The sequence below is a fragment of the Solanum lycopersicum genome, chromosome 7 (assembly GCF_036512215.1).
Source record: "Solanum lycopersicum chromosome 7, SLM_r2.1".
NCBI lineage: Eukaryota > Viridiplantae > Streptophyta > Magnoliopsida > Solanales > Solanaceae > Solanum > Solanum lycopersicum.
This window is the reverse complement of record NC_090806.1, coordinates 10,233,265-10,257,396: the sequence shown is the minus strand read 5'-3', so window position 1 is coordinate 10,257,396 and position 24,132 is coordinate 10,233,265. Positions and strand designations below refer to the sequence as shown.

The 24,132-nt window shown below is 35.4% G+C and overlaps 2 protein-coding genes across 2 annotated transcripts; one reads left to right on the top strand and one right to left on the bottom strand.

Moving 5' to 3' along the window:
* The first annotated feature begins 347 nt into the window (after window positions 1-347).
* Window positions 348-3,444, top strand: LOC101263225 (pentatricopeptide repeat-containing protein At2g18940, chloroplastic). The gene has a single exon (XM_004242858.5). The coding sequence runs from the start codon at window positions 559-561 to the stop codon at window positions 3,085-3,087; it is 2,529 nt and encodes an 842-aa protein (XP_004242906.1). The 5' UTR covers window positions 348-558; the 3' UTR covers window positions 3,088-3,444.
* Window positions 3,445-6,553: 3,109 nt separating this feature from the next.
* Window positions 6,554-22,447, bottom strand: LOC101262932 (adagio protein 1). The gene is made up of 2 exons (XM_004242857.5): window positions 21,850-22,447; window positions 6,554-8,567 (listed from the first exon to the last, which is right to left on the bottom strand). Exons 1-2 carry the CDS (start codon window positions 22,119-22,121, stop codon window positions 6,953-6,955), a joined length of 1,887 nt encoding a protein of 628 aa, XP_004242905.1. The 5' UTR covers window positions 22,122-22,447; the 3' UTR covers window positions 6,554-6,952.
* Between the last annotated feature and the right edge of the window lie 1,685 nt (window positions 22,448-24,132).

Sequence of the window (24,132 nt, the reverse complement as noted above, 5' to 3'; positions counted from 1 at the left end):
ATTGAAAAAACACCTCACTTGAACTTCACTTTTTGAGAGCTGAATACAACACACCACCCCCATGGATGCAAGATAATGATTATCGAAATAAGGAGCTTGAGCATCGATAGGGGAATGGAGAACACAAACATGGAGGCGAACCACCTGAGGAATATTGCCAAAAAAAAAAAGAGAAAGGATTGGAAAATCCTGCTTTGTAGGGATTTGTTTGGTTGCACTGCGCGTCTAGACAGGAGACCACTTGGTAACCGTCTAAGCCTTGTTCTTTAACTCTATTAAAATGGACCAATGGTCCAAAAATACTTCTTTTTTAAAATAAAAATGTAATTTAATTAGGCTTCGAAATCATTTTAACTAATGGTGGACAAATAAAAAAGGGAGACAACTCTTTCCAAAAATGTAGAGTTGGATTGGAAGTAATTGAAATGAGTGTGTGGGTGTGGTAGAATCCGCTATCTCTCAGTATAGCTTTGCCCCGTTCTTTTCTCTCAATCATTCTATCTATCATCAAAAATGCCGAATTGAGAGTCTTGTGCCACTCCAATATTATCTTCAGCCATGGAAGGTTCTCTCTTCCCTAATAGACCAATCTTGCCAATCCAATCAACAAAACCAACACCTTTACCACCAACCCAGCGCCTCAAATTGAATCCCACCACCACCACTTCCCCTCTCCCACCTCTCAAACAACAGCAGCAACAAACCCCTTCTTCTTCTACTTCTACTTCTTTCCCTCTTGATTCTCTTCTCCAACATCTTCTTCATGTTTCATCTTCAAATCCTCCAAGAACTGTTAAATCTTCAAGAATTAGCAATACCCATTTGTCTACTCTTCCTGTTTCTTTGGAAAATGATGACACCCTTTTTGGGAATACGAGGGTTACTGTTCCCAAAATGGAATCTTTTGATGATGGGTCACTTGAATTTCTCCCTCTTAACTGTAAGTTAATGATTGATTCAATTCTTGAACGCCCTCTTTCTCATATGACTGAATTCTTTGATTCTGTGAAACTTGAGTTGCTTGAAGTTGATTTGATGAGTCTTTTGAAAGGCTTAGATGTTTTAGGCAAATGGGATAGAGCTATTTTGTTGTTTGAATGGGCTGTTTTGAACATTCATGTTGAAAATGAAAAGCTAGATAGTCAAGTTATTGAATTTATGGTGAAGGTTTTGGGTAGGGAATCACAGCATTTGGTGACGTCGAAACTGTTTGATGTTATTCCATTCGAAGATTACTCTCTTGATGTCCGAGCGTGGACAACTGTTCTACATGCTTATTCTAGGATTGGCAAGTATGACAAGGCAATTGCATTGTTTGAATATGTGAAAGAGAAGGGTTTATCTGTCACTTTGGTAACTTATAATGTTATGTTAGATGTTTATGGTAAAAAGGGTAGGTCTTGGAACAATATTTTACTGCTTTTAGATGAAATGACAAGTAACGGGCTTGAATTTGACGAGTTCACTTGTAGCACGGTTATTGCTGCTTGTGGAAGGGAAGGGTTGTTGGAGGAAGCGAAAGAGTTTTTTGATGTATTGAAGAGAAAGGGTTATGTTCCGGGAACAGTTACTTACAATTCTTTACTCCAAGTCTTTGGTAAGGCTGGAATTTACTCGGAGGCATTGCGCGTTCTGAAAGAAATGGAGGAGAATAACTGCCCACCTGATTCGGTGACCTATAATGAGCTTGTGGCAGCTTATGTGAGGGCAGGCTTCCTTGAAGAAGGAGCTGCACTTATAGGCACAATGACACAAAAAGGTGTAATGCCGAATGCTATCACTTATACAACAGTGATAGATGCCTATGGTAAGGCAGGGAAGGAGGACAAAGCCTTGAGCTTTTTCAAGCAAATGAAACAAGCAGGGTGTGTTCCTAATGTCTGTACATATAACGCAATCATTGGGATGCTGGGAAAGAAATCTCGAGTAGAAGAGATGATGGACATGATCTCTGATATGAAATTAAATGGATGTGCCCCAAACCGTATTACTTGGAATACAATGCTTGCAATGTGTGGTAATAGGGGAATGCAAAAATATGTAAATCACGTTTTCCATGAGATGAAAAGCTGTGGTTTTGAGCCTGATAGAGACACATTTAATACTTTGATTCGTGCTTATGGAAGGTGTGATTCTGATTTTAATGCTGCAAAGATGTACGATGAGATGATCCAATCAGGATTCACTCCGTGTGTCACAACATACAATGCGCTTCTTAATGCCCTTGCTCGTCGAGGTGATTGGAGAGCAGCTGAATCTGTTTTCTCAGACATGAAAAGTAAGGGCTTTAAGCCCAGTGAAACTACTTACTCTTTGATGCTCCACTGCTATTCCAAGGGAGGGAACGTGAGAGGTGTGGAGAGAATCGCAAAGGAAATTTATGATGGTCATATTTTTCCTAGTTGGATGCTTTTGAGAACCCTCATTCTTGCAAATTTCAAGTGTAGATCTCTCATGGGTATGGAGAGAGCATTTCAGGAACTACAGAAAAATGGATACAGGCCAGATTTGGTCATATTTAACTCCATGCTTTCCATATTTGCAAGGAACAAGCTATATGACCGTGCTCATGAGGTGCTGCATTTAATTAGGGAGAATGGTCTGCAGCCAGATCTTGTTACATATAATAGTTTAATGGATATGTATGCTAGAGCCGGTGAATGTTGGAAAGCTGAGGAAATCCTTAATCGACTGCAGAAGAATGGAGGAAAGCCAGACCTTGTATCATATAACACTGTCATCAAAGCGTTCTGCAGACAAGGTCGTATGGAGGAGGCCATACGAGTTTTCTCCCAGATGACAGAAAAAGGAATCCGACCTTGCATTGTTACATATAATACATTTATGGCTGGATTTGCAGCTCGAGGAATGTTCTCTGAGGTAAATGAATTGATCAGTTATATGATCCAGCACAAGTGCAGACCAAATGAGCTAACATACAAGACTATTGTTGATGGTTATTGTAAAGCAAAAAGATACCAAGATGCAATGGATTTTGTGTTGAATATTAAAGAAAAAGATAACACCTTTGATGAGGAATCTTTGCAACGATTTGCTTCTCGAGTTAGGGAAAATATGGAATCATGACTTAGTAATTCCATGGGATGTCCACTCTTTGATAAACTGACGTCCAAGTTGACTAGGAGAGAGAGACGAAGTTCCTCGACTTGTTATTTTGCTTCTATGAAATTGTAGATTCCATTCACATCCTTAGTTTTAACTTGCTTTGAAGAGACTTCACACTGCGCGATGAACAAAAGAACAACATTTTGACTGTTCCTTAATGGGACCGGCTTTGTGTATCTGAGTTACTGCACTACACCAAGTTCTTAGTACTTTTGGACTTTGCAAGATGAGTTTATAAATTCAGAAAATGAATGTTACAGGTTCCTTTTGTATTATTAGTAGTTTGATATTAATATATAAGTTTCATTTCATTGCTCATGATAGAGTTCTTTGATATTCTGTCACATTCTCTCTTCATTCAATTTTTTGGGCTCAAATTTGATTATTACTGCCGGAGAAAATGGCCAAATGATCCCTAATCTATAATCGAATTTTCAACTATACATTATATTTTATGGAATTTTTATTACCCCTTAAACTATTTTAAAGAGGAATATAAACAACATAAAACTAGACAACCACATTCTTTTCATATAGTGTGCACCACGCGTTGCCAGTTGTCAAATATCACATATATAAAAAAATAAAAAAAACTTAATTAAATTGATTTTTTTCATCATCTTCCTCTTCACTTTCTTAGTCATGCTTCAAAAATTTTCACTGCAACTCCCAAACCTTTGTCTCTCTCCACACCATTCCTCTCTCATCACTCCCAACCTCTACTCCCACCTTCTATAACCCACAAATTAAGTATCAATATTCATCAACAACACCACAATACTACTTGGAGTTCTCGCTAATTGTCTTCGAATTGAGGATGAATACGCCATTTTATTTATTTTTTAAAAAATGGAAGATTTACGCCTTCTACACTTACAAAAATCACTGAATTATCGGGATTGAGTAGAATCAATTGATTATTGCTGCTCAACTTTGTGAAATTGTTATTTTGTGTACGTTGGATTCCTTCATCGGACGTTAATATAGACTAAAAATAAGATATGAAGGTTGATAAATTTTGCCTCGTCAAGAAAATTAATGAATTTTTACTATATAAATAATAGTTTTATGAGTATTGGTGAACTTAATGGTTAATATATATGAGTAATAGTGAGATAATTATGAAAAATTATTAGAAGATGGGCCAGGAGATGAGGTTGCTACGGTGACAGTGGTTCAATAATGATACTGGAGATTTATAGGCAGTGTGAGTGTTGATTTTTTTGGGGGGGGGGGATGATAATGAAAAAAGTAAAGAAAATAAAATTAAATGCAAAAGTTGAAAAATGATATTTAACAAAATATTAAAATATTTTTGAACTATTTTTTTATCAGTTCTTTGTCTCTTGCATCTCTTTAAGAGAGTGAGCACACTATCTGTGTCATGTCAGCACTTATATTTCGCTTCAAAATAGTTTAAGGGGATTATAGGACAGTCATAAAATATAATTATATAATTGAAGATTCTATTATAGATTAAGAAGACATTTGACCATTTTCTCTTATGCAGCTTAGTATATATTATTTCTGTATTTTTTTTTAGGAGATATGCTTGTTCAACGTTGACCCTTTATGAACATTCACAAAATTTAATCCTTAGAAAAGCTTTTAAACTCAAACTTCTGCTAGAGGTTCCTTATGATAATATCTCACATCCAGTGTTATTTGGAATTGACCTTTACATCTAGTAACAATAGAAATTTGACCCAACTTGATCTAACTTCATTCATAGAACAATTTAAACTCATAGCCGAAGGTTTAACATTTCGTAGTCAGGATCAAGTGCCGAATTTGGGTTGGGATCGGGAGTTGGGAGTGGGGTCCCGATTCAAGGTTGAGAGATGGGTCTTGGATCGAGGGTTAGAAGTCTGATTTTAGATTACGGTCAAGTGGCGTGGTTGGAAAAGATTTTTTTAAAAATGTCTTTCTTACTTTATGTAGGGAAATCATTTTCCTAAATTAGAAGAAAATCAATTTAATTGGGGAACATTTTTAAGTCAGCTAAATATGAGAAATTGTACCAACCACATAGAGGTGTACAAGTCAAATCGGAAAAAAAATGATTTGTGATTTTGTTTGATTGGTTTGACAGTCGATAAAAAAATCGACCACGCTTGATTTGGTTTGGTATCAGTAGAAAAAAAGTCAAACTACATCCAAAGCAAACTGACATTTTATATATATATATATATATATATATATATATATATATATATATATATATATATATATATATATATATATAGACACACACATATTTATAATTTAATTTGGTTTGTAGATAAAAATATTATTTATAATCTACTTTGTTAATATTATTTTAGTTAGCTTATAGTTCCACTATTTATATACTTTTTATTTCAAATTTGGACTTGTAAGTTACAGTTATATTTTTATAGTTTTCTTAATTCGAAATTAACAATTTACTTAATAAATATATTTTTTTTGTATTCAGTTTCCCTGTAGCATTTAATTTTTTAGTTTAACATAATGAATGTTAATATTTTTTTAAAAAAAAAATTGTACTAAATTATTGTCGTTTCGAAATTTTCTTTTCATTTAACATTTTTTTTAAATTTAGGTTATACACGAATAAATAAAAATATATTTGATCTCTTTTCCAAATACTGTATAGCGGTAAAAAACCAAAAAAAAATAAAAAATCGAAAAAACCAAAAGAACCGACTAAAATTGAAATTGAAAAACCAACTTCATGCGATTGATTTTCAGATTTAATAAACTGACATAGTTAATTTGAGTTTTTTTAATGAAAAACCAAATCAAACTGACCTATGTGCATTCCTAAACACGCCTAATTTTGAAAAACAAAATACTTATTTGTATAGCACGGAGAGAACAAATGACTCGAGAGAGAACCCATTCGGACACAAAGTTATTCATTTCTTTTAGAGCAATTTTTCACTTAAATCAAAAATTAACATTTGACAATAAAAGATTCAATTCAACTTGAAAGCTGTATTTCAAAATTGATGAAAATGACTTATAAAGCGCATTTTAATTACCTCTCAAGTGTAGCCAAAATAGCAAGCGCTTCTATAGTATTTAAGGAAAATTAAAAGGAGTGTTTTAAAACACTTGTTGTAAGCCAAAACAACTAAAATAAGTCTAAAACAACAATTTAGGATCACGCGTTATACGTTCATCCAAACAGGCTCATACGGTTCTTTTTTAAACTCACTTTTCATTTTTCTGTTGTATTTAAGTAAATTCAAACATGAACAATATTCCGAATACTCTCTGCAAAAGACATAACCAAACACAACTTCACCTTCAACTTTAACTCCATGAATTTCACCAAGGAAAGACCACACAGGCTGCTAAGCTGTTCAAGTAACGAATAACAAACATGTCGTCTCATAGACTGTTAATAAACATGGAAGGGTAAATCTAATACAAACTATGGTGCTACTGCAAATCATTACCTTTTTTTCCTTTACTTTTTCTATTTTTACATATTCATTCTCCCAAAGGGGTTCAAATTACAGGGCTTGAACAACACACATATCCATACACGATACAAACTAACCTAAGAATACATAATAATAATAATAATAATAATAACCTACTCATCTATCAAGCTCTACACCTAGGTGGGTGAATATTCAAGTGCATCAAGCGAAATCATTCCATGCAAACCTTGCAAAATTAAGCTCTCAACAGGACCATACAAGAATAAACAAGCTAATCAACTATGCATTTGGTGCAATGCCAAAACCGCACTGCAATAGTTTGCTCGGGAATTCCTTAATTCTTGAGGCAAAATTTTCAGTACAACACCTTCTCTTGATTATTACCTTTCTTTTATTCATACAACAACAGAGCTTGCTAAAGAGAGTTCATGCAACTCACCGAGCATCCAGTCTTCCCCAGTTTGACCTCCGATGACTATTGCTCTAGTTCCGCCAACAACACATGTATTATGTCCCCAAGCAATACTTGGAGCCCGACCAGTCACATTCAATATCCTCCATGTTGGCTTCTCTTCAGTTGGATCCAAAATGTAGAGCTGTGATCCTGAGTGGAGACCAGAAGTAATGGACCCACCAAAGACCAGAACTCTGCCACCAGGGAGACTTAATGCCACATGATCAAGCCTTGGGGAAGGAGCAAGACCTCCAGGATTTCCCGCACCAGGCATTCCACTTCCTGTAACACATCTCCAGCAGGGTTCTTCCTCACTCAGATCCAAGGTAAACACATCACTTGATCGAAAACGCACAGGACCACTCTTGGCAAGACCCCCAAACATAAGAATTTTCCTGCCTCCATAAACAGACAGCGTGTGGCCCAAACGAGAAGGTGGAGTCCACGTCACTGCTATTTCACGCCACACAGGCTTCTCTATAGACAGATCAAGCAGGAAAGTATCACTGAGAAGTACACCAGAATCTGTACAACCACCAGAGACTATCAACTTGGTCCCATCCAAAGTACAGGAGCTGTGCCAAGATCTTGGAAGCGGAGGCGCCAAGCTAGAGATTTCACGCCATGTTGGTTGTTTGGCATCCAAATCCAGCACAAAGACGTCATTCAAGAGACCCTGCCTTCCATATCCACCAAACACAACAAGATGAGATCCATTCACACAAGAGAGTGTGTGCCCCCAACGTCCAGGAGGAGGAGAACTAACTTTGACATGTTTCCACTCTGGATTGCTGGAATTCAAGTCTAATACAAAAGTATCATTCATCGGTTGCATGTTTACCCCCTCTCCACCAAAGAGTACAACACGGTTCCCTACTGCACATGCACTGAAGTTGCAACGAGAAGGTTCAACAGTACCTCCAACAGTTAGCTTCCTCCAAGCTGCTGCTTCAAGAGTAGTTAATTCTCTAGCCAATCTACCCCAACCCAGTCTCTTAGCTCCTGGCACAGCTTCTAACACACGAGTTGTTTCACTACCCCATGCATTCTGACAGACCATACGCCAAAGATCTTCATTTTTTGTCAGCTCATGAAGTCGTGTAGAAACAGAGCCAACAGATGCAATATCTCTTGGGGTCAACAATGAAAGAATTTTGAGCGCTAGGACCTCATCACTCAACTGCAGTATACCACAAACCCCATGATTGTTAGAGCGGTTTCCTTCTGAGGCTGGTCCATAAAGAGAGAGACTAGAACGGTACCTATCCAATAGTCTTGTAGGCTCCTTCACCAAGGATCCTGGAAGTGGACCCAAATCAATGTTTACTTCCTGAAAGTACTGAATACCAAGAATGTGAGTTATCGCTACACCATCCCCATATATTGGAGTCAAACGCAGTCTATTCATCAAGGGAGATCCATCTTTTCTAAAATTTAACAGTTCGCCTTGAAATTCAATCCCTTGGTCAATGCATCTTCTAATTTCTGTTATTACAGTTGAGTCCACAAGAGGATGTCTTCGTTTGGCATATGGGCCTCTACATTGCAAGAAGCGACTGGCAAAAAAAAAGAAAAAAACAGAAGAGCTAGAATGAGTGTTTGAAGTGTTAATAAAGGATGGCGGCACAAAATAAAGAGGCCTTCACAACTATGAAGAGAACGCAAAATAATAAAAACAGTAAACATAACTACTCGAAATTTTATTTTGAGAGCCGCAGTATAAGCCCTCGAATTTCCACATAGAAATCTGAATCATGACACTAAACAGCTGTTTCTAAAGTACACTGGTAGCACCACTATGCAAGTGATTCCAAATCACATATCTTCTGATTTTCAAAGCATACCTTCTTCCTAACGTTTTTCTCTTATTTCATTGGGGATAATAAAATATGCTCCTTCCCCCGTTCTCTTTATGGAAACTTCCTTTCTTTTACTTTATGTGAGGGACTAGCAGTGGCGTCTAGAAGACCGCAGTTAGTTGTATTTTTACAGATGGAATAACGTAGAAAACACATATATCACCAAAATACACAAGAAAGCCCCTTTCAGATTTTCCTCATAGCAGAAACTCAGTTTGGGGAACGATAACCATAGGATGATTAAAGCTTTACCTGATTCAGGTTCCTGAGAAAATATATAAAGCAAGATGCCACACATAATTGGTTTTTACAATGATGATCTGTGACAACCTAGGGATAGAAGAAGATATTTTAAATATATGGCACTGGTAGTTTCTAACAAAGAACTTCATCAAATTTCTCTAGATCCGCGGTGACCCCGCCCAACACTCATTCACATACAGTCTCATAGACCAACAATAACATGCTTGATTCAAATTTCTAGGATTAGTACCAACATGTCATCATTCCTTTCATTCTGAAATGACCCTGGCCTACACCCCTAAAAGAGGAAAAAGAAGGAAACAACACCAACCAAGAAGATGGGCAGATAGAAAAATGCTACAATGTAACAAGGCTGGAACCTTAAGACTAGTAACCAGAGGCGTATCCAAGATTTTGATAAGGTAAGTGCACAATGACAGAAAAATGCTACAATGTAACAAGGCTGGAACCTTAAGACTAGTAACCAGAGGCATATCCAAGATTTTTATAAGGTAAGTGCACAATGACGAAAAATGAATCTTAAATATAAATTTTATCGGGTTGACTTATAGGTTCTTAATATGAACCATAAAATTTAAAAATTATAGGTCAAAAATATATAATGCTACTAGTTTTAAATTTTAGTATACAATTCAAATTTAATTATATAAAAAATTTACCATGCTAAAATTTTTAGGAATCTTTGATGCAAACACACTTGAAAAAATTGAAAGACTTAAAGGGAAAACAAAATTAGTTAAAACACCAAAAATGTAACTCATAACCACTTGGGGAGGTGTTATTCAAAAAGACAAGATAGATAGTATAAGATTTCAATTTCAATCCTCACCTAGAGAGGTGCAACCAACCACCATTGTATTATTATATGATACTTTGAACATGGGTTCACACATCTATATTTAAATATTTTACTTAAACATATAACACTACTATATATGATCTAGAGAGGCGAGCATCGGTTCACATGAACCCACGGCACCCCCTCTAGATACACCCCTGCTAGTAACATGTTCCACTCCTTCATCCAGCTACCAACTACCAAGACAAGCTAAGGGATCGGTTCAACTCGACAAGAAGCAAATGCCTAGCATCAGAAAGAAAGCTGATAAGGCAAACTTCTTCATTAGCTAGTTAGTCTGTTGTAATTTTTGTGCTGTCTGGTTTTTTCGGTAAGATATTATATCACCGCCTCTTTTGGCTTGACAGTGTTGTATTGATGTTAGGGCTCAGTCCCCCCCCCCCCCCCTTTGCTGAATACAACATGACCTGGGTAATTGAAAATTTGACTTTTTAAAAAAAAACACAAGTAACATAAAAATTAAAAACCATGTGCCATTGTTTATCTACTCAAATGTTAAGTACCATTTATATTCTTTTGTAACCATAACCAATCCAACAGGAGAAATTTGGACTTAATTAAGCTCACTCCAGAACCCAAGAAAAATTCATATAAGAAACTAGGAATCTGAGGATGTAAAAACTATTCTTTGAAACAATCATCACATCCCATTCTGAAGATATTACTTCTGATATAAAGCAGATTCAACTATGGTAATGTAAATACTGAATAGTTAGCTAGCCTAGTCCAACTTATCTCCAGCTCAACATTAAGAGAATCCCCCATGCCATTTGAACCAAACTTAAGATAGACATGTATAAACCAGTTATATCCAAAATTGTCCATCCGATTACACTCTCAACAAGCTTTGGCTATCCTCCAAATACCCACCTCTCCTACTCTCTCGCCCCCTCCCCCTCTTATCCTGCCCCAATAAACACTCTCTAATCATTAGTTTTTCCCGATGTCTATCTCCAGTTGGTCTCCAAAGATTGTGTAGGCTACAATTGACTTCCTACAGCACAAGTTTATTCAACCACAAGACTAACAACTGCATTAACTTCTCAGTCTACCCCTTCTCCCATGATTGAGCTGATCTCAAGCTTACACAAATAAAAATTCAAGCTATAGAAACTATTGGAACTAAAATGCTGCAGCTTCTAAGCTTTCTAGCTATTATAACTATGTGATCAAAAAACAACACACATCTCCAATTTATTCTTGCATGCAGAGCCTGACAACACCTATTATGAGACATGAAAGCACGCAAAAGATACTGATTTAGGCGGACAAGAGTAAAGGAAGACAAAAAACTGCGGAAAATAAGTCAAGGTGTAGAGAACAACGCCAGAATGATAATATAGGGACGAGAAGTGAATTAGAGAGAAAAATTTAGAAGGTAGTATTCATCATCATGTCAGTTGTTATTCAAGTTCTCTAACCAAAGTACATAATGGTTTTATTAGGTTGGTAAATTCCAAACAAGTTCGAAGTTTTTAAAACTAGGAGAATTATATGTCTAACCCAAAAAAAAAAAAAACTAAAACAAAACAAATTCATTTTAAATATGTTTTAGTATTCTTTTGGTTCACGTGAACCCATGCTCGCCTCTCTAGGTCATATAAAGTAGTGTTATATGCCTAACAAAATGATCCTATTCATTTTAAAACCAAAAGAATACTAAAACATATTAAAACTAATGATATTGCATTTATTTTAACAGCGCAAGGCTCTTTACATTTCAGGCTACAGTTGATATACGAGGTTTTCCACATTAATAAGCTAATTTAGCCTATATAGGGCATGGGAAGAGAATTAGAGAGAACTAAAGTTAATAGGCATTATTCATCAACATGTCGAGTGGTATTCAAGTTTCCTAACCAAAGTACATAATGGTTTTATTTAAAGGATAGTAAATTCCAAACAAGTTAAAAGTCTTAATAACTAGGAGAACTATGTCTTAACAAAAAAAAATGAAGGAAAATATCAGACAAAACAATTTCTCTAACTAGAAGTCATATTTTTTTTTGGAGAAAGAACTAGAAGTCATTATTACCCCCAAAATAATAAATAAAACCTTATTATCAACCAAATGGATAAGATCATCTCTGTTTTCTAAAACCAAAAGAATATTAAAAAATATTAAACATACTGACATTGCATTTGTTTTTATTCTGTAAGGGTACTTTTGGGCTACATCTTATATATGAGGTCTTCCACATTTATAGACCTATTTACCCTTTAGAAAAAAAAATTATTCTCTATTGAAATAGACAACTCTCTTTCAATTGGAGCAAACAAGCCTAGACAACTAAGAGCCTGCTTAAATTGACTTATTTTTAAGTCCTTTTAAGCCAAAATAGTTTTTCAGCATTCTTTAGTGTTAGGGTAAAACCAAAGAAGTGCTTATAAGCACTTGATTTTAAGCTAAAAGATTTATTTTTAAAAAAAACGACAGAAACCATAAGTTAGGAGGATCTAACCTATGAATTTTGGCTTATAAGCCAAAAGTCAATCCAAAAAAGGTTCTAAGACTACTAGTCTTCTTTGTCCACGTAGCATCAAGCAATGATCCTCCCATAGAAGAAGTTGTTCTGAACTGCCAACTTAGAGTAGATTGAATTTGATTTACACTAATGTCTCATGTAACATGGTTACGCTCTGAATAGTATCTTCTATACATAATTGTTTACACCAAAAGAGTAAAGATACAATATAATTCCATTTGACTTTACGATGGGATTGGACCTATCTTTGAACATCTGGCATTTCTCTCCCTCTACTGACCACCACATACATGAGGGAATCAATCTCCGCCATCTCTTTTGGCTCTTATTTCCCCTCTTCTGATCCAGCAGCTAAGAAGGTCTGATGTATGCTCAGGCATGGCCCAGCTATAGCCAGTAATGTTGAGAAACAAATTCCACAACTGAGCAGTGTACTTGCAGTGCAAAAAAAGGTGCTTGTTTGTCTCCTCAGTCACCATACACAGAAAACACCTTGAAACCAATTCTCTTCTTCTTCTGTAGCACTTCTTGGGTTAAGGCAAGCCCTTTTGATAACCAACCAAGTGAAGCACATAACTTTGGTAGGAATGCTGCTTTTTCAAAAATAATTTCACTTGCATTGAGTATTTGTATCAGTCACCTGGAAACCTCTTGTGTAGGCACTCTTTACAGAAAATATCCCGTCACCATTGTGTTTCCAAAGAGGTATATCAACCTCTGTACTGCTAATAGAAACTTGCCCTATATTTCCCAGTAACAGGGTTACCCTCTCTATCTCCCAATTATTTAAACGCCTCCTAAACTTGCTAACTAATTCTTTTTTTTGTTGTGAAGCTTCCTTACTATAACTTCGTTGTACTTGAATGAAAAGAAGATGTCATTTGAGAACTGAAAAATGGATCATTTCTGGTAGTAGACATATGAGTTTCATCAGTAATGGTTGTTAAAAGTGAAATGGACTTGAGCTTTTAATACCAAACTAATGTAGCAGACAATGGAGGAACGCGAGAAGAATGGAGAGAACAAAAAAGAAAGAAGAAAGAAGAAAGAAGAAAAAAAGAGTAAGCCATAAGGTAATACTCAAAAGTCGTGTTATTCAAGACAAAGGAGGTATAGCCTAGCAGAAAGGACTCTTCACCTCAGATAAAAAATGTTAGGCAAGGGAGTTACCAAACAAACAAAGTGGACAAAATCAACATTTGCCACCTTTAAGTTGAGGGTAAGGGCTTCCCATATAAATATAAGGTCATGTGTATCAAAGTCTTCCAAATAGACAACACAGTAGTCTTATATTATGAAATGTAAAGTTCTAAACTAGTTAGAAGTCAAATAACTAGAACTCTATAACCAAAACAAAGATGAGACTACCTAAAAACTTCTCTAACTAAAAATATGATTACCTCTAACTAATAGACAAAACCTTATCACAAATTACAAGATAAGGTTATCTCCACATTATGAACAATCAAAAGAAGATTATCTCATCATTATTTCTAACTAATAGGACCTAAATAAAAATCAAACACATATATATTTCAATCACTTGACTTCTATCGAGATATATCAACACTAGAAGTTCTTATGTACATGTAATGATAGAACCTTCTCAGTTAAAAAGTGCTATAGCCTTCTAATGAAGCAAACGAGATTTGGGATACTAGTTGGCCATTGAAAGGGATTTGGAGGACTAAAGCACTTATAAAGGTAGCTTGTTTTGGTTGAATTGCAGCATGAGGAGCTTGCTTTACACAGGATAATCTTCAGAAAAAGGGTTTTGCACTAAGCAATAGATGTTACTTCTGTGAAGAAGATTTGGAGACTGTGGATCACCTTCTTTTGCATTGCAGAATAGCTAAACGATGTTGGGAATTTTTCTTCAGTATTTGTGGGATATCTTAGATCATGCCTCAGCGTGTGAAGGAATTATTGGAGAGTTGGCAGCACCAAAGAACACACACAGCTCTGAAACAAATCTGGAGAACTATACCTTTGTGCATATTCTGGACTATTTGGCTAGAAAGAAATAAAGCTTGTTTTAATGGGCAAAAAGATCATATTTCAAGAGTTAAAAACAAGCGTGTACATAATTTGTTTGGTGGTGTAAAAGTAGTTTCCTTGATAATATAGATCAATATATGGAGTTCTTGGAGCTGCTATCGAAATGTTGTAATGACTGTATGGATATCCCAGCAGTCTTTTGTAACTTTTGGATTTGGTACCTTCTTGGTACTACCTTCAATAAACCTTTATCTTATCAAAAAAGATGTACATGTTCAACAAAGTTCAACATGCACAGATCAAGGAAAGAAACAAACTGATTTACTGCCTATGGGGCAATCTTAACCAGGAACAAGATCTTACCTTTCATTTCATGTTATTACATAATAATTATTGGCTTCCAAATCCAGGATGCTGGTGTAGTTCCAGTTACATCTCCTACCAACCTTCAAGTATGTTAGGCAATAGACATTGCAAGCACTTTATGGGGGAAAATGGGCAAAATTTTGTCTAGTTTGGAGAAATTATTTTGGCAAGAAAAAACAAAAATGCCAAAATCTTTCAAAACTACTGATTTGGGGGTAAAAAAGTTGTTGAGTTCTTTTAAAATTTTGGAACTTACCCACAAATTTTTGTATTTTATGAAAGAAGTTTATCTACTTATGATTCAAACTAGTTCTATCTACCTTTTCCCCTCATAAAAGCACTCCTGATAAGGCGATGCATGCTTGCTGTGAAGAGATTGTTCATAGAATGTGGGAAGATTATATTAAAGAATAGATAGTTACTACCATTGTTATTATTTATTTCTTTTGTGTCGAAGGATTTTCCTAACTAATTGTAATTTGACGAATTGTAGTAGATAGTAATTGTGTTATTAGTACTATTCATTAAATATCGTGTTATGATTTTAGGATAATGGATTTTCCTTAAACTTTGTGAAATGAACCAAAATGAGCTCTGTTTAAGTTCTGTCCAAAAATGCCCTCATTGTTACTTAAGTAATCAAAAAATGCCAATTTTCAAATAAGTATATTATTTATTTTCTTTTTACACACATTTTTTTCTAATAATTATCTTTTTAACAAATGTTTATCCTCCTTTACTTCGGAAAAAAATAAAAACAAAAATAATTCTTAATTTATTATAAATTTTATTCAGAAAGATGACATTATTATAATATTTTTTTATCGTTACCTAAATGAAAATTAATTATGGATTTACTATGATATTATCTATATGGCATATATTATCCGTTAAAAGGGTACATTAAGTTATTCTATTTTGATTGATAAAATAAAAAAAATATTTCCATCATTTTCATTAGTCTAAGTGAGTTCAAAGAAAGAAAACAAAAATTGGGTTCTTTAAATAGTAATTTCTTTATCAGGAACAAGATGTGTGTATTAAAAAAAGATGGCATGTTTGACCCATGTAGTAACAATAGGGGCATTTCTGAACCAAACAAGGGCAATTTTGGATCGAACTATAAACGGATGGCAATTTTGTTCATTTCACATAGTTGAAAGGCATTTTTGACCCTTCTCTGAACTAAAAATGAAAATTGTGTCAAATTTATGGGTATAAATCATGTAATGATTTGTTTATAAAAAATTGAAATATGTTACCAAAAACTATGGCCAAATACATGTTGAAACTTCAATACAAACTTCACCCAAATCTAGTTTCCCAAAAAAATTAGGGAATCTAAGGCCAAATGCTAGCGAAATGTAGAGGACTCTCAAAACATTTTTTACTGGAGTGATCATCATACTGTAAATAATTCTGTTCAGTTATTTTTATTTTATTAGCTCCTAAATTAGCATTTAGACGGTCTCACTTTCCGGAGCTAATTCTTTTTTGTTGCAGCTTGTAAATTACAGCATCTACTGGATGCATTTGTTAATGACACCTCCATTTACCAGGTCAAAAAATTATGGGTGTCTGTCCAGGTAATCTTAATTTAATCATACTTTATCCAAGCTGGAAAACATTTTAAACTACAGTGACTAACAAACCTAATGTTTCTCCCCAGACCCCATATATTCACCCAACAACTCAAATTCTCATCTTTCAAGCTCCTCTGTTCAGCATCTGCTAACTATACTCAGAGCCCTTTCAGCCCGACCGGTCTTCACATTTTACTCATACAACTCCAAAAGGGAAAATGAATATTCTCAAAACTGCCTTCTATTTTCTGACTCCCGGATTACATCCTAAAGGCACAATCGCAAACATGCAACTAAATGTAAAAAACGAGAGCAAGAGAGAGGGCAATGATAAGATACATAGCAAAAAGTAAAGCCCAAACTTAATTTAGTTATTGACGTGCTTATTTTGCTACAATGATAAGATACTCACATAGCAGATCAATAAGTCAAAGAAAATTAAAGTTGCAGACAGTTAACACAATGTTAAAAAAGTGATACTTTAAGACAATACAATCCTAAAATATACACGATAGTTTTCTCAAGTTCGATAGCTGTATCTACATATTTCTTTTCATGGCAAGTCCGTTCTATTTCATCTTAGGTGCTTACTTGAACACAGATGACAGGGCCAAGCCTCTTAGATATTCATGAGAAGCACGTGTAGGATGGTTGGCCTTAGGTAAATCAAAAGCCCTAGATCCCCTGTTAGTTTTCTTGCAACAATAATAAGTATGCCTCAATCCAAAACAACTTGGTGTCGGCTATATGAATTCATATTAACCATGATTTCATTTGAATTCATTTGAGGCCAAAAGATTATGCAGAATAAAAATAAATTAGGAGTGCAAGAAATACTCTATATTTTCTACTAGCATAAAATCTCTGAAAACTGAAGGACTACATGAACAAAAAGGACCCAATATGAACGAACAAACATATTCCCAACTAATTGTTACTGTCCATATAGATCTTCTTTTAGTATGTCCTATTTCTCGCAAGTCTGCATGGATCTTAATAGATGACCAAACCATCTCAACTAACCTTTCTCTCATTTTATCCTAATGTGATGGTGGTACTTGCACCTTCAGGTGAACATGGGATTTAATCTTGTCTGACCTTGTATGGTATCCATTCAGTGCAATGTGCATATCTACAACACTCCTCTTGCAATTGGTCGGATTTCAGCAGCTCAACATTGACGGTCTTAAAATTGAATCATAAAACTTACCTTTTACTTTAGTACATATCCTTCTACACAGAACACGCTGGTAGTAATTCTCTGCTTCTACATTTCAACCATCTGATTTTGATCTCATGTTCATCTCTTAATGTGTAGCACAACTAGGATGAAACAATCACCAGCTGCTATCTATAGCTATCATTTCCTTCCCCATTTCTCGAGGGTGAGTACCAAATGCTGAAGCAACATCAAACTATTTTCTGGATTAAGTTAAAGAAGAAGCAGAAAACTACATAAGCATCTCCACATTAAATATAACTTTGCAGAGGCACCCGTGCTTATCTGTGCAATCCGCTTACACTCCAATACTAATACCGACAATCCAATCAAATAATCTGTTGAGAATTAATAGTTTTCCGCGCTGATTGCACTACCAAAATATACAAGAACACCCTCCCCTCCAGAGATATGATGCAAGCTGGTATATCTGTGTGATGATCCAAGCTAAATTAATTGAAACATCATCTGCTATATTTTTTGCCAAGAGTTAACACCAGAAACAACATACAAAAACTTCCCATGTGGAAAGACTAAGATCGGAATTTATGTGTCACCCTCATTATTTCCATTTGGGCTCTCAGCCATCAATTAGATCTAGACGAGCCAAAAGCCAAAACGTCTTAACTGCAATATTGAAGAAATATGAGGCCCAGCACACCACTTAGAATGTACAAAAACACATCATGTGATCCCCACTATGCCATCTCCACCTCAACAAACAATAACCACCAAAAGTTAAGTCCATGATCACTACAAACTAGGCGGGATGGAGGATGAACGTACTTCTGAGGCATTTACTCCATCAAAGTGACTTTTTTAATGATGGCAGTGTCGATCCAACTTGCTTACACCGAGGCTATTCAACCAGATACCTGCTTCCTCTCACCTGTCCAGGAATTCCTAGGTAACTCTGCCAACCAAGATATAGGCAGATTAGAAGACATCACATAGCTTTTCCCGTCTCTGCTTAGATTTGAAACTGAAACTTCACGGGTCTTCTTTCACTTGTATCCTTTGCACTGAAATGACATTTCCTCGAGATTCATATATGAACTTACTTTAAGTGGTTGAAAATCAATAATATTACAGGTTAAGCCATTTTTTGCACTCACAACTTGAAGCCAAATATGGGCTACAGACATGTAGCTCCATTATTGCATTTTACGTGGTGATCGCATTTTTGCCTATTGCAACGAGATACATACACCATGTTTGGAGCTATGGTTTTTTTAAATAAGCATATTTTCAAGTGCGGAACTACCATTAGAAGAACTTAAATGCATTAGGAATTAGGCCAAATGGTACTTTAAACATTAGCTCCACATTAGAAATTTTGAAAATGTATGTGGGGCCTAAAAGAAGTCTACATTTATGTCTTTTCCAAAGTTTTGAGGTGACAGATGGTTAAAGAGCCTACTTTATGCGATCTTTTTATGACCAAAAAAAATTATTCACGATGGACACAAAAAAAACACTTACAAATAGCATGCGATTTTCTACAAAAGTCAACCAATCTTCTATACAAATAGGAATCTTGCAGGTATACAAAAGGCACAGCTTCCTTCACACTTCACAAAATCATTTTCTAAAATGAGGATAAGAGGCTACTCTTCAAGTGTACAAAATAATTTTCTAGTCCTTCACAAGTTATCCTATTTATCTCCCTCTAGACTGGTAAGTGCTAGATGAGCCACATCCCACGCCCATGCCTTCTCTCCCGACTACTGAGTGTCCAACTGAACATTGGCTTCCTTTACATTGCATGGAATCACCCACTGAAGACCAAGCTATCTCGGGATGTCCCACCACAAGTGTGAAGCTACCTTGCAATGTAAAAAAGTAGATTATCCACATATCACCCAAACATTGGCACATGAAACACCGGCATATATTACCTCTCTCTCCATCAAATTCCCAACAGTCAAGAATCACTCCCTTGAATTTCTCGATACTCTAGTGGGAAAACTGACTCCTTTACTATGACCTTCTCCTAAGAGGACTCCACAAAAAATACACCATTGTTTCCCACCCCTCATCTCAGTAAATCATGACTACCATGTGTAGTAAATTGTTTGTGCAGCAATCTACCAACCTTTGATATCCTGCAATGTCCTACTTTGCTAGTTTCTCCTAATCTCAAATCAAAAAGAACTTCTCCACCTTTAGAAGGATCATACATAAGATCGAGAAGTGATAATACTTATACCAAGAAATGGAGGGAATGATGGGGATGATAGAATCTGTAATGGGAGAGGAATAAGGAATTCGGCATTGCTGTACAAGAAAGGTTAGAAAGAAAGTCTGGCGCAGGAAAGCAACGACAAAGATCAATTTCTTCATGTGATGTGTTCTAAGGAATGCCAATTGATGGAAGAACATCAAAGCGGAGAGCAATAGTGAGTTGGTGGTAGAATGTGTAAGGAGAGTGAAGAGGACACTGCCCAGATCTTTCCACATAGGATTGCATCCTTGCTACTTAATATTGCTTGGTTTGCAATGAAAACAGCAGAAGAAACAGTAATATGTAGGAGGATCCAGAAGATGAGCAAGAGCATGTTTTGGCTAATATAAAATGAACATAGGAGGTTGTTTCTCAGTGTTTGTGTGTATTATTTATTTTATACGTTCCATTTTATTTTATGTATTTGATGTAAATAAACACAAGTGGAGAGTATGCAGGGATGGGGACTTGCTACTAGCTTAATGTCAGATGTTCAAAAGGATCTATTATCGGTAGAAATTTCAAATTAGCTTGTGCTTACAATGGAAACTTCTAGCGTAAGGCTCTACCACGCTGCAGCAATACGATTTCCCCAATCAAATTGACTTAGCAAGATTAGAGCACAAGACTTAAAAGAGTATATCTACTTAGGAAGGTATGGACAAGAACGTTGCCTTCTTAATTTCCTGAAGTCGAACTTGATACTACCGTAAAACTAGTTTTTTCACCAATCATATTGCATCGTTGAACTCAATTCTTCAGCAAATAGGGGACACGATGAAAGATAACATCACATAGTCTGAAATTCAAAACCAGGGAGTGATGAATCACCTATACATATCATAATACTCAAAAGTTCTCTGAATTTTCCCCTTTTAACTTTTTGAATAAGTGATAATAAAAGAACAAAGGAGCTTTTTAGAGCTGAACAGCACCTGGAATGAATGTCCAAGGATATGATCCTAACACATGACAACAAGAATTCTAGGAACCTTCTGTTTAAGACCATAACAAGCATGTGATTCTTCCAGATATGCAGACAGAAAGAACAGGAATCAGGCATTGAAACATTCACAAAAAGGTGAGGTATTTTCCATTTTCCCTTTGCCATTGATCAGAATTGCTTCATTCTCTTTTTTTGTCACATTTTCCCTTAAAATTCTCAGATGTGACAATACCAAGACTGCAATACATCCTTCATTTTTGTAAGCCGAGAAAATATAACCATCCTTTCTCATATAAGCAGCAGTTGCTACATAATAAGACATTTATTACACTTTTTAACTAAATTTTACTTCCCGAATTCCAACAAAACAGAAGGAGGACAAAAGAAACAACGTTAGTTTCACCCTTGCATCCAATATCCCTACCGTCTTGGCTGATTCTTCATAACAAAAGTATAAACCAAATAATAATAATAAAGAAGGAATAAATTAAACCGCTGGAGAACCAGTTTCGCACAACCTTACACGAAAGACTGGCAAGGTTACTTTACACAGGGCAGGAGATAAGGAAATATTTCCCAAAGAAAAGTCAAAACAGTTCCATCAAATAACTAAAAAGTCAAACCAGTGCATACTGAGATAGCTGGTAAATGTTCAAGGAACCTAAAGTTATCTCTTTTAGGGATACAATCTTAATACTCATCCCAATAAAATTAATCAATGAACCACATATTACTTCATTCCACAGTAATTGGTTTATCATCCCACCCTACACTTTAACCGGTAACTTATCCTTATCCAAACAAACCCAACCTAAACTCAGTTACATAGGTTGAAACCTGCGTTGTGCTTTTAGTTAAGCAAAACATGATTGATTGAGCTACAAACTTGCAAACAAAATGCTAAATCAATATACAATGGGCAACAAACACAAAAAATCCCCTCCAATATGTAGATCCAATCATAATCAGGTGTTTGTATTTTTCAGTAGGTATAATTCTATTAAAATCAAAGAGAATAGCGAGAAAAAGTTTACCAGTTTTGGCCAAGGACTTCTTCAGCACGGTAACCAGTAACCATCTCAAAAACAGAATTGACATATATAATGGGATGGTCAGGCTCAAAAACATCGCTAACAACAAAACCACAAGGTGCAGGTTGCAAAAGCGAGTCAATAGGGAAAGGCAAAGTTGAACCACCACCACTCAACATAAACCCTAGTTCCTCTAATTCATCCTCAACTTCTTCTTCTTCAATAACGCCATCTTCTTCTTCTCCACTCAAATCCGAATTGCTATCCCACTCCATCACGAAATTCGTCACCTGTATATCTTCTTCTTCTAATCTTCTTCACCCCATGCTCTGAATTTGAACTTGAATTCAAAACCAAATCGTTACTCTTCCTTTCAACACCAATTTTTGGGGTTCGATTGTGTTTTTAGGGTTTTTATGAAGAAATAAAATGAGTGGTTGGCGAAATTGTGAGTTTTGAAGAATAAAACAGACCGATCCGGAAATGAAAGAAGAATGTGCAAGGCGTGTATTCACCGCCTTTGGATGATATCGGCAAAAAAAAAAAAATCTTTCGGTTTTGGGGATTTTTCGTGTTATGTTAGCTTTTTACCCGATAAGCCATCCTTCATTAATTACTCATTCTAGATATACGAAAATTCGTGTCATCACAAATTCAATTTATGTTATTTTTTTGTTTTAAAATTTATTTGATCATGCGGTATAGTCTCGTGAAATGAAATTATTATATGATATCATAATATGAAATTATGAGATTAAATTAAAATTTTGTTTGGACATGCGATATGAAATTAAACATAAATGGTAGTGTGCTAGTCTTTAATATAATCCTCCTATATAGTACGCACAACTTTCTCGCATTGAACTTGCATTTCTCGATCATGTGATCGAGAAGAAAGACCAACATTATTACTTTATTACTCAATAATTGGTTGGTGTGATTTAAAGTGAATATATGTTGGTGAAAATAATAATTTTTATAAAGTAATGATGTGATTATAAATTTTTATTTATATATGAAATAAATGGATAGTAGATATAAATGTGGGTTGTTTTAACAAAATATAAATTCGTGTGTCAATTTTTGTATAAAAAATATCTCAAATCGTGATATGAAATTTTCATATCATGGTTTTTGGACAATATGAAATCACATCTCATCATATGGAATCAGCGTAAAATCACATGTCCAAACGCTGATTCTGTCTCGCGATTTCACATCATGATATGATATCACATGGCCAAACGCCTACTTAAAAATGTGGGCAAAAGGTTTTTGTGGACCCTTGTACTTGTATTCGTTCATATTTAGGACTCTTTATATTTAATCATTTGTCTATTGAACTCATAGACTCAATAAAACACAATTTAACAAAAATCTGTCACAGAGCTAGAATTTTTTATAAGGGGATTCAAAATCTGAAGAACTAAACAAACAAATCAACAAATGGGTGTTTGATATCTACTATATTTACATAAAAAATAATTTTAACCAAATATAAATAGTAATATTTCTGTCGAAGGGGGTTAACTTTAACAGAAGGCTAGCTCCGCCTTTGAACCAAGCTTATGTGGCATTAGAATGTCTAAGTTGACAAAAGTGTGTAACTATATGCCTCTTAAGGCGCACGAGTGATTGAAACTTTTGGGTTAAAAAATATTAAAATTATAAAAGAAATAATTTTTTTAGAAACAATTAATTAAAAACTTTTCTTTTTTACCCACTATCCCGTCCTTTTCAACCATTTTCATCTCATACCCAGCCCTTTTTTTTTCTTCTCCGCAATTTATTGACATCAATTTACTAGATCTTGGGCATATCTTGAGTTCGTTGATTCACGTTGACAGAGAAAACGACGCTGATGGTACTCGTCAGAGACCACTGAATCGTAGTGGAGTGAGAGAGAAGCGGCGATGGTGCACACCAGAGATCATTGTTTTGCAATAGAGTGAGATAGAGAATTGACACTAGTCAATAGAGAGGAGAATGATGTGGGTGAGGGTGCGAGGTCATGGCAGCGAAGAGATTTTTCGGCCAGATTCGGTGGTGTGGTAGCTTAGGTTATTGATTTTGTGGATATTGGAGGAGGAAACGAAAATGGTAATTGTGTGATGTGGAGATGAAGACAAGTGAGGGAGAGAGTATATGCAATTTCTCCAGCAAAAGTGATGATAATGGCGACAATGGCTTTCTCTAATAAATTTAAGCTATGAACAGGAAGATAGGGAGAATCAGATGTATGGACTTTTACTTTAAATAATAAATTAATATTTTATTATTTTACCT

Coding starts and splice junctions, on each gene's coding strand:
- LOC101263225 (XM_004242858.5), top strand. CDS start 559: ATGGAAGGTTCTCTCTTCCCTAATAGACCAATCTTGCCAATCCAATCA.
- LOC101262932 (XM_004242857.5), bottom strand. CDS start 22,121: ATGGAGTGGGATAGCAATTCGGATTTGAGTGGAGAAGAAGAAGATGGC. Junction 8,568..21,849: donor GAAGTCCTTGGCCAAAACTG/GTAAACTTTTTC, acceptor TTTTTTTGCCAG/TCGCTTCTTGCAATGTAGAG.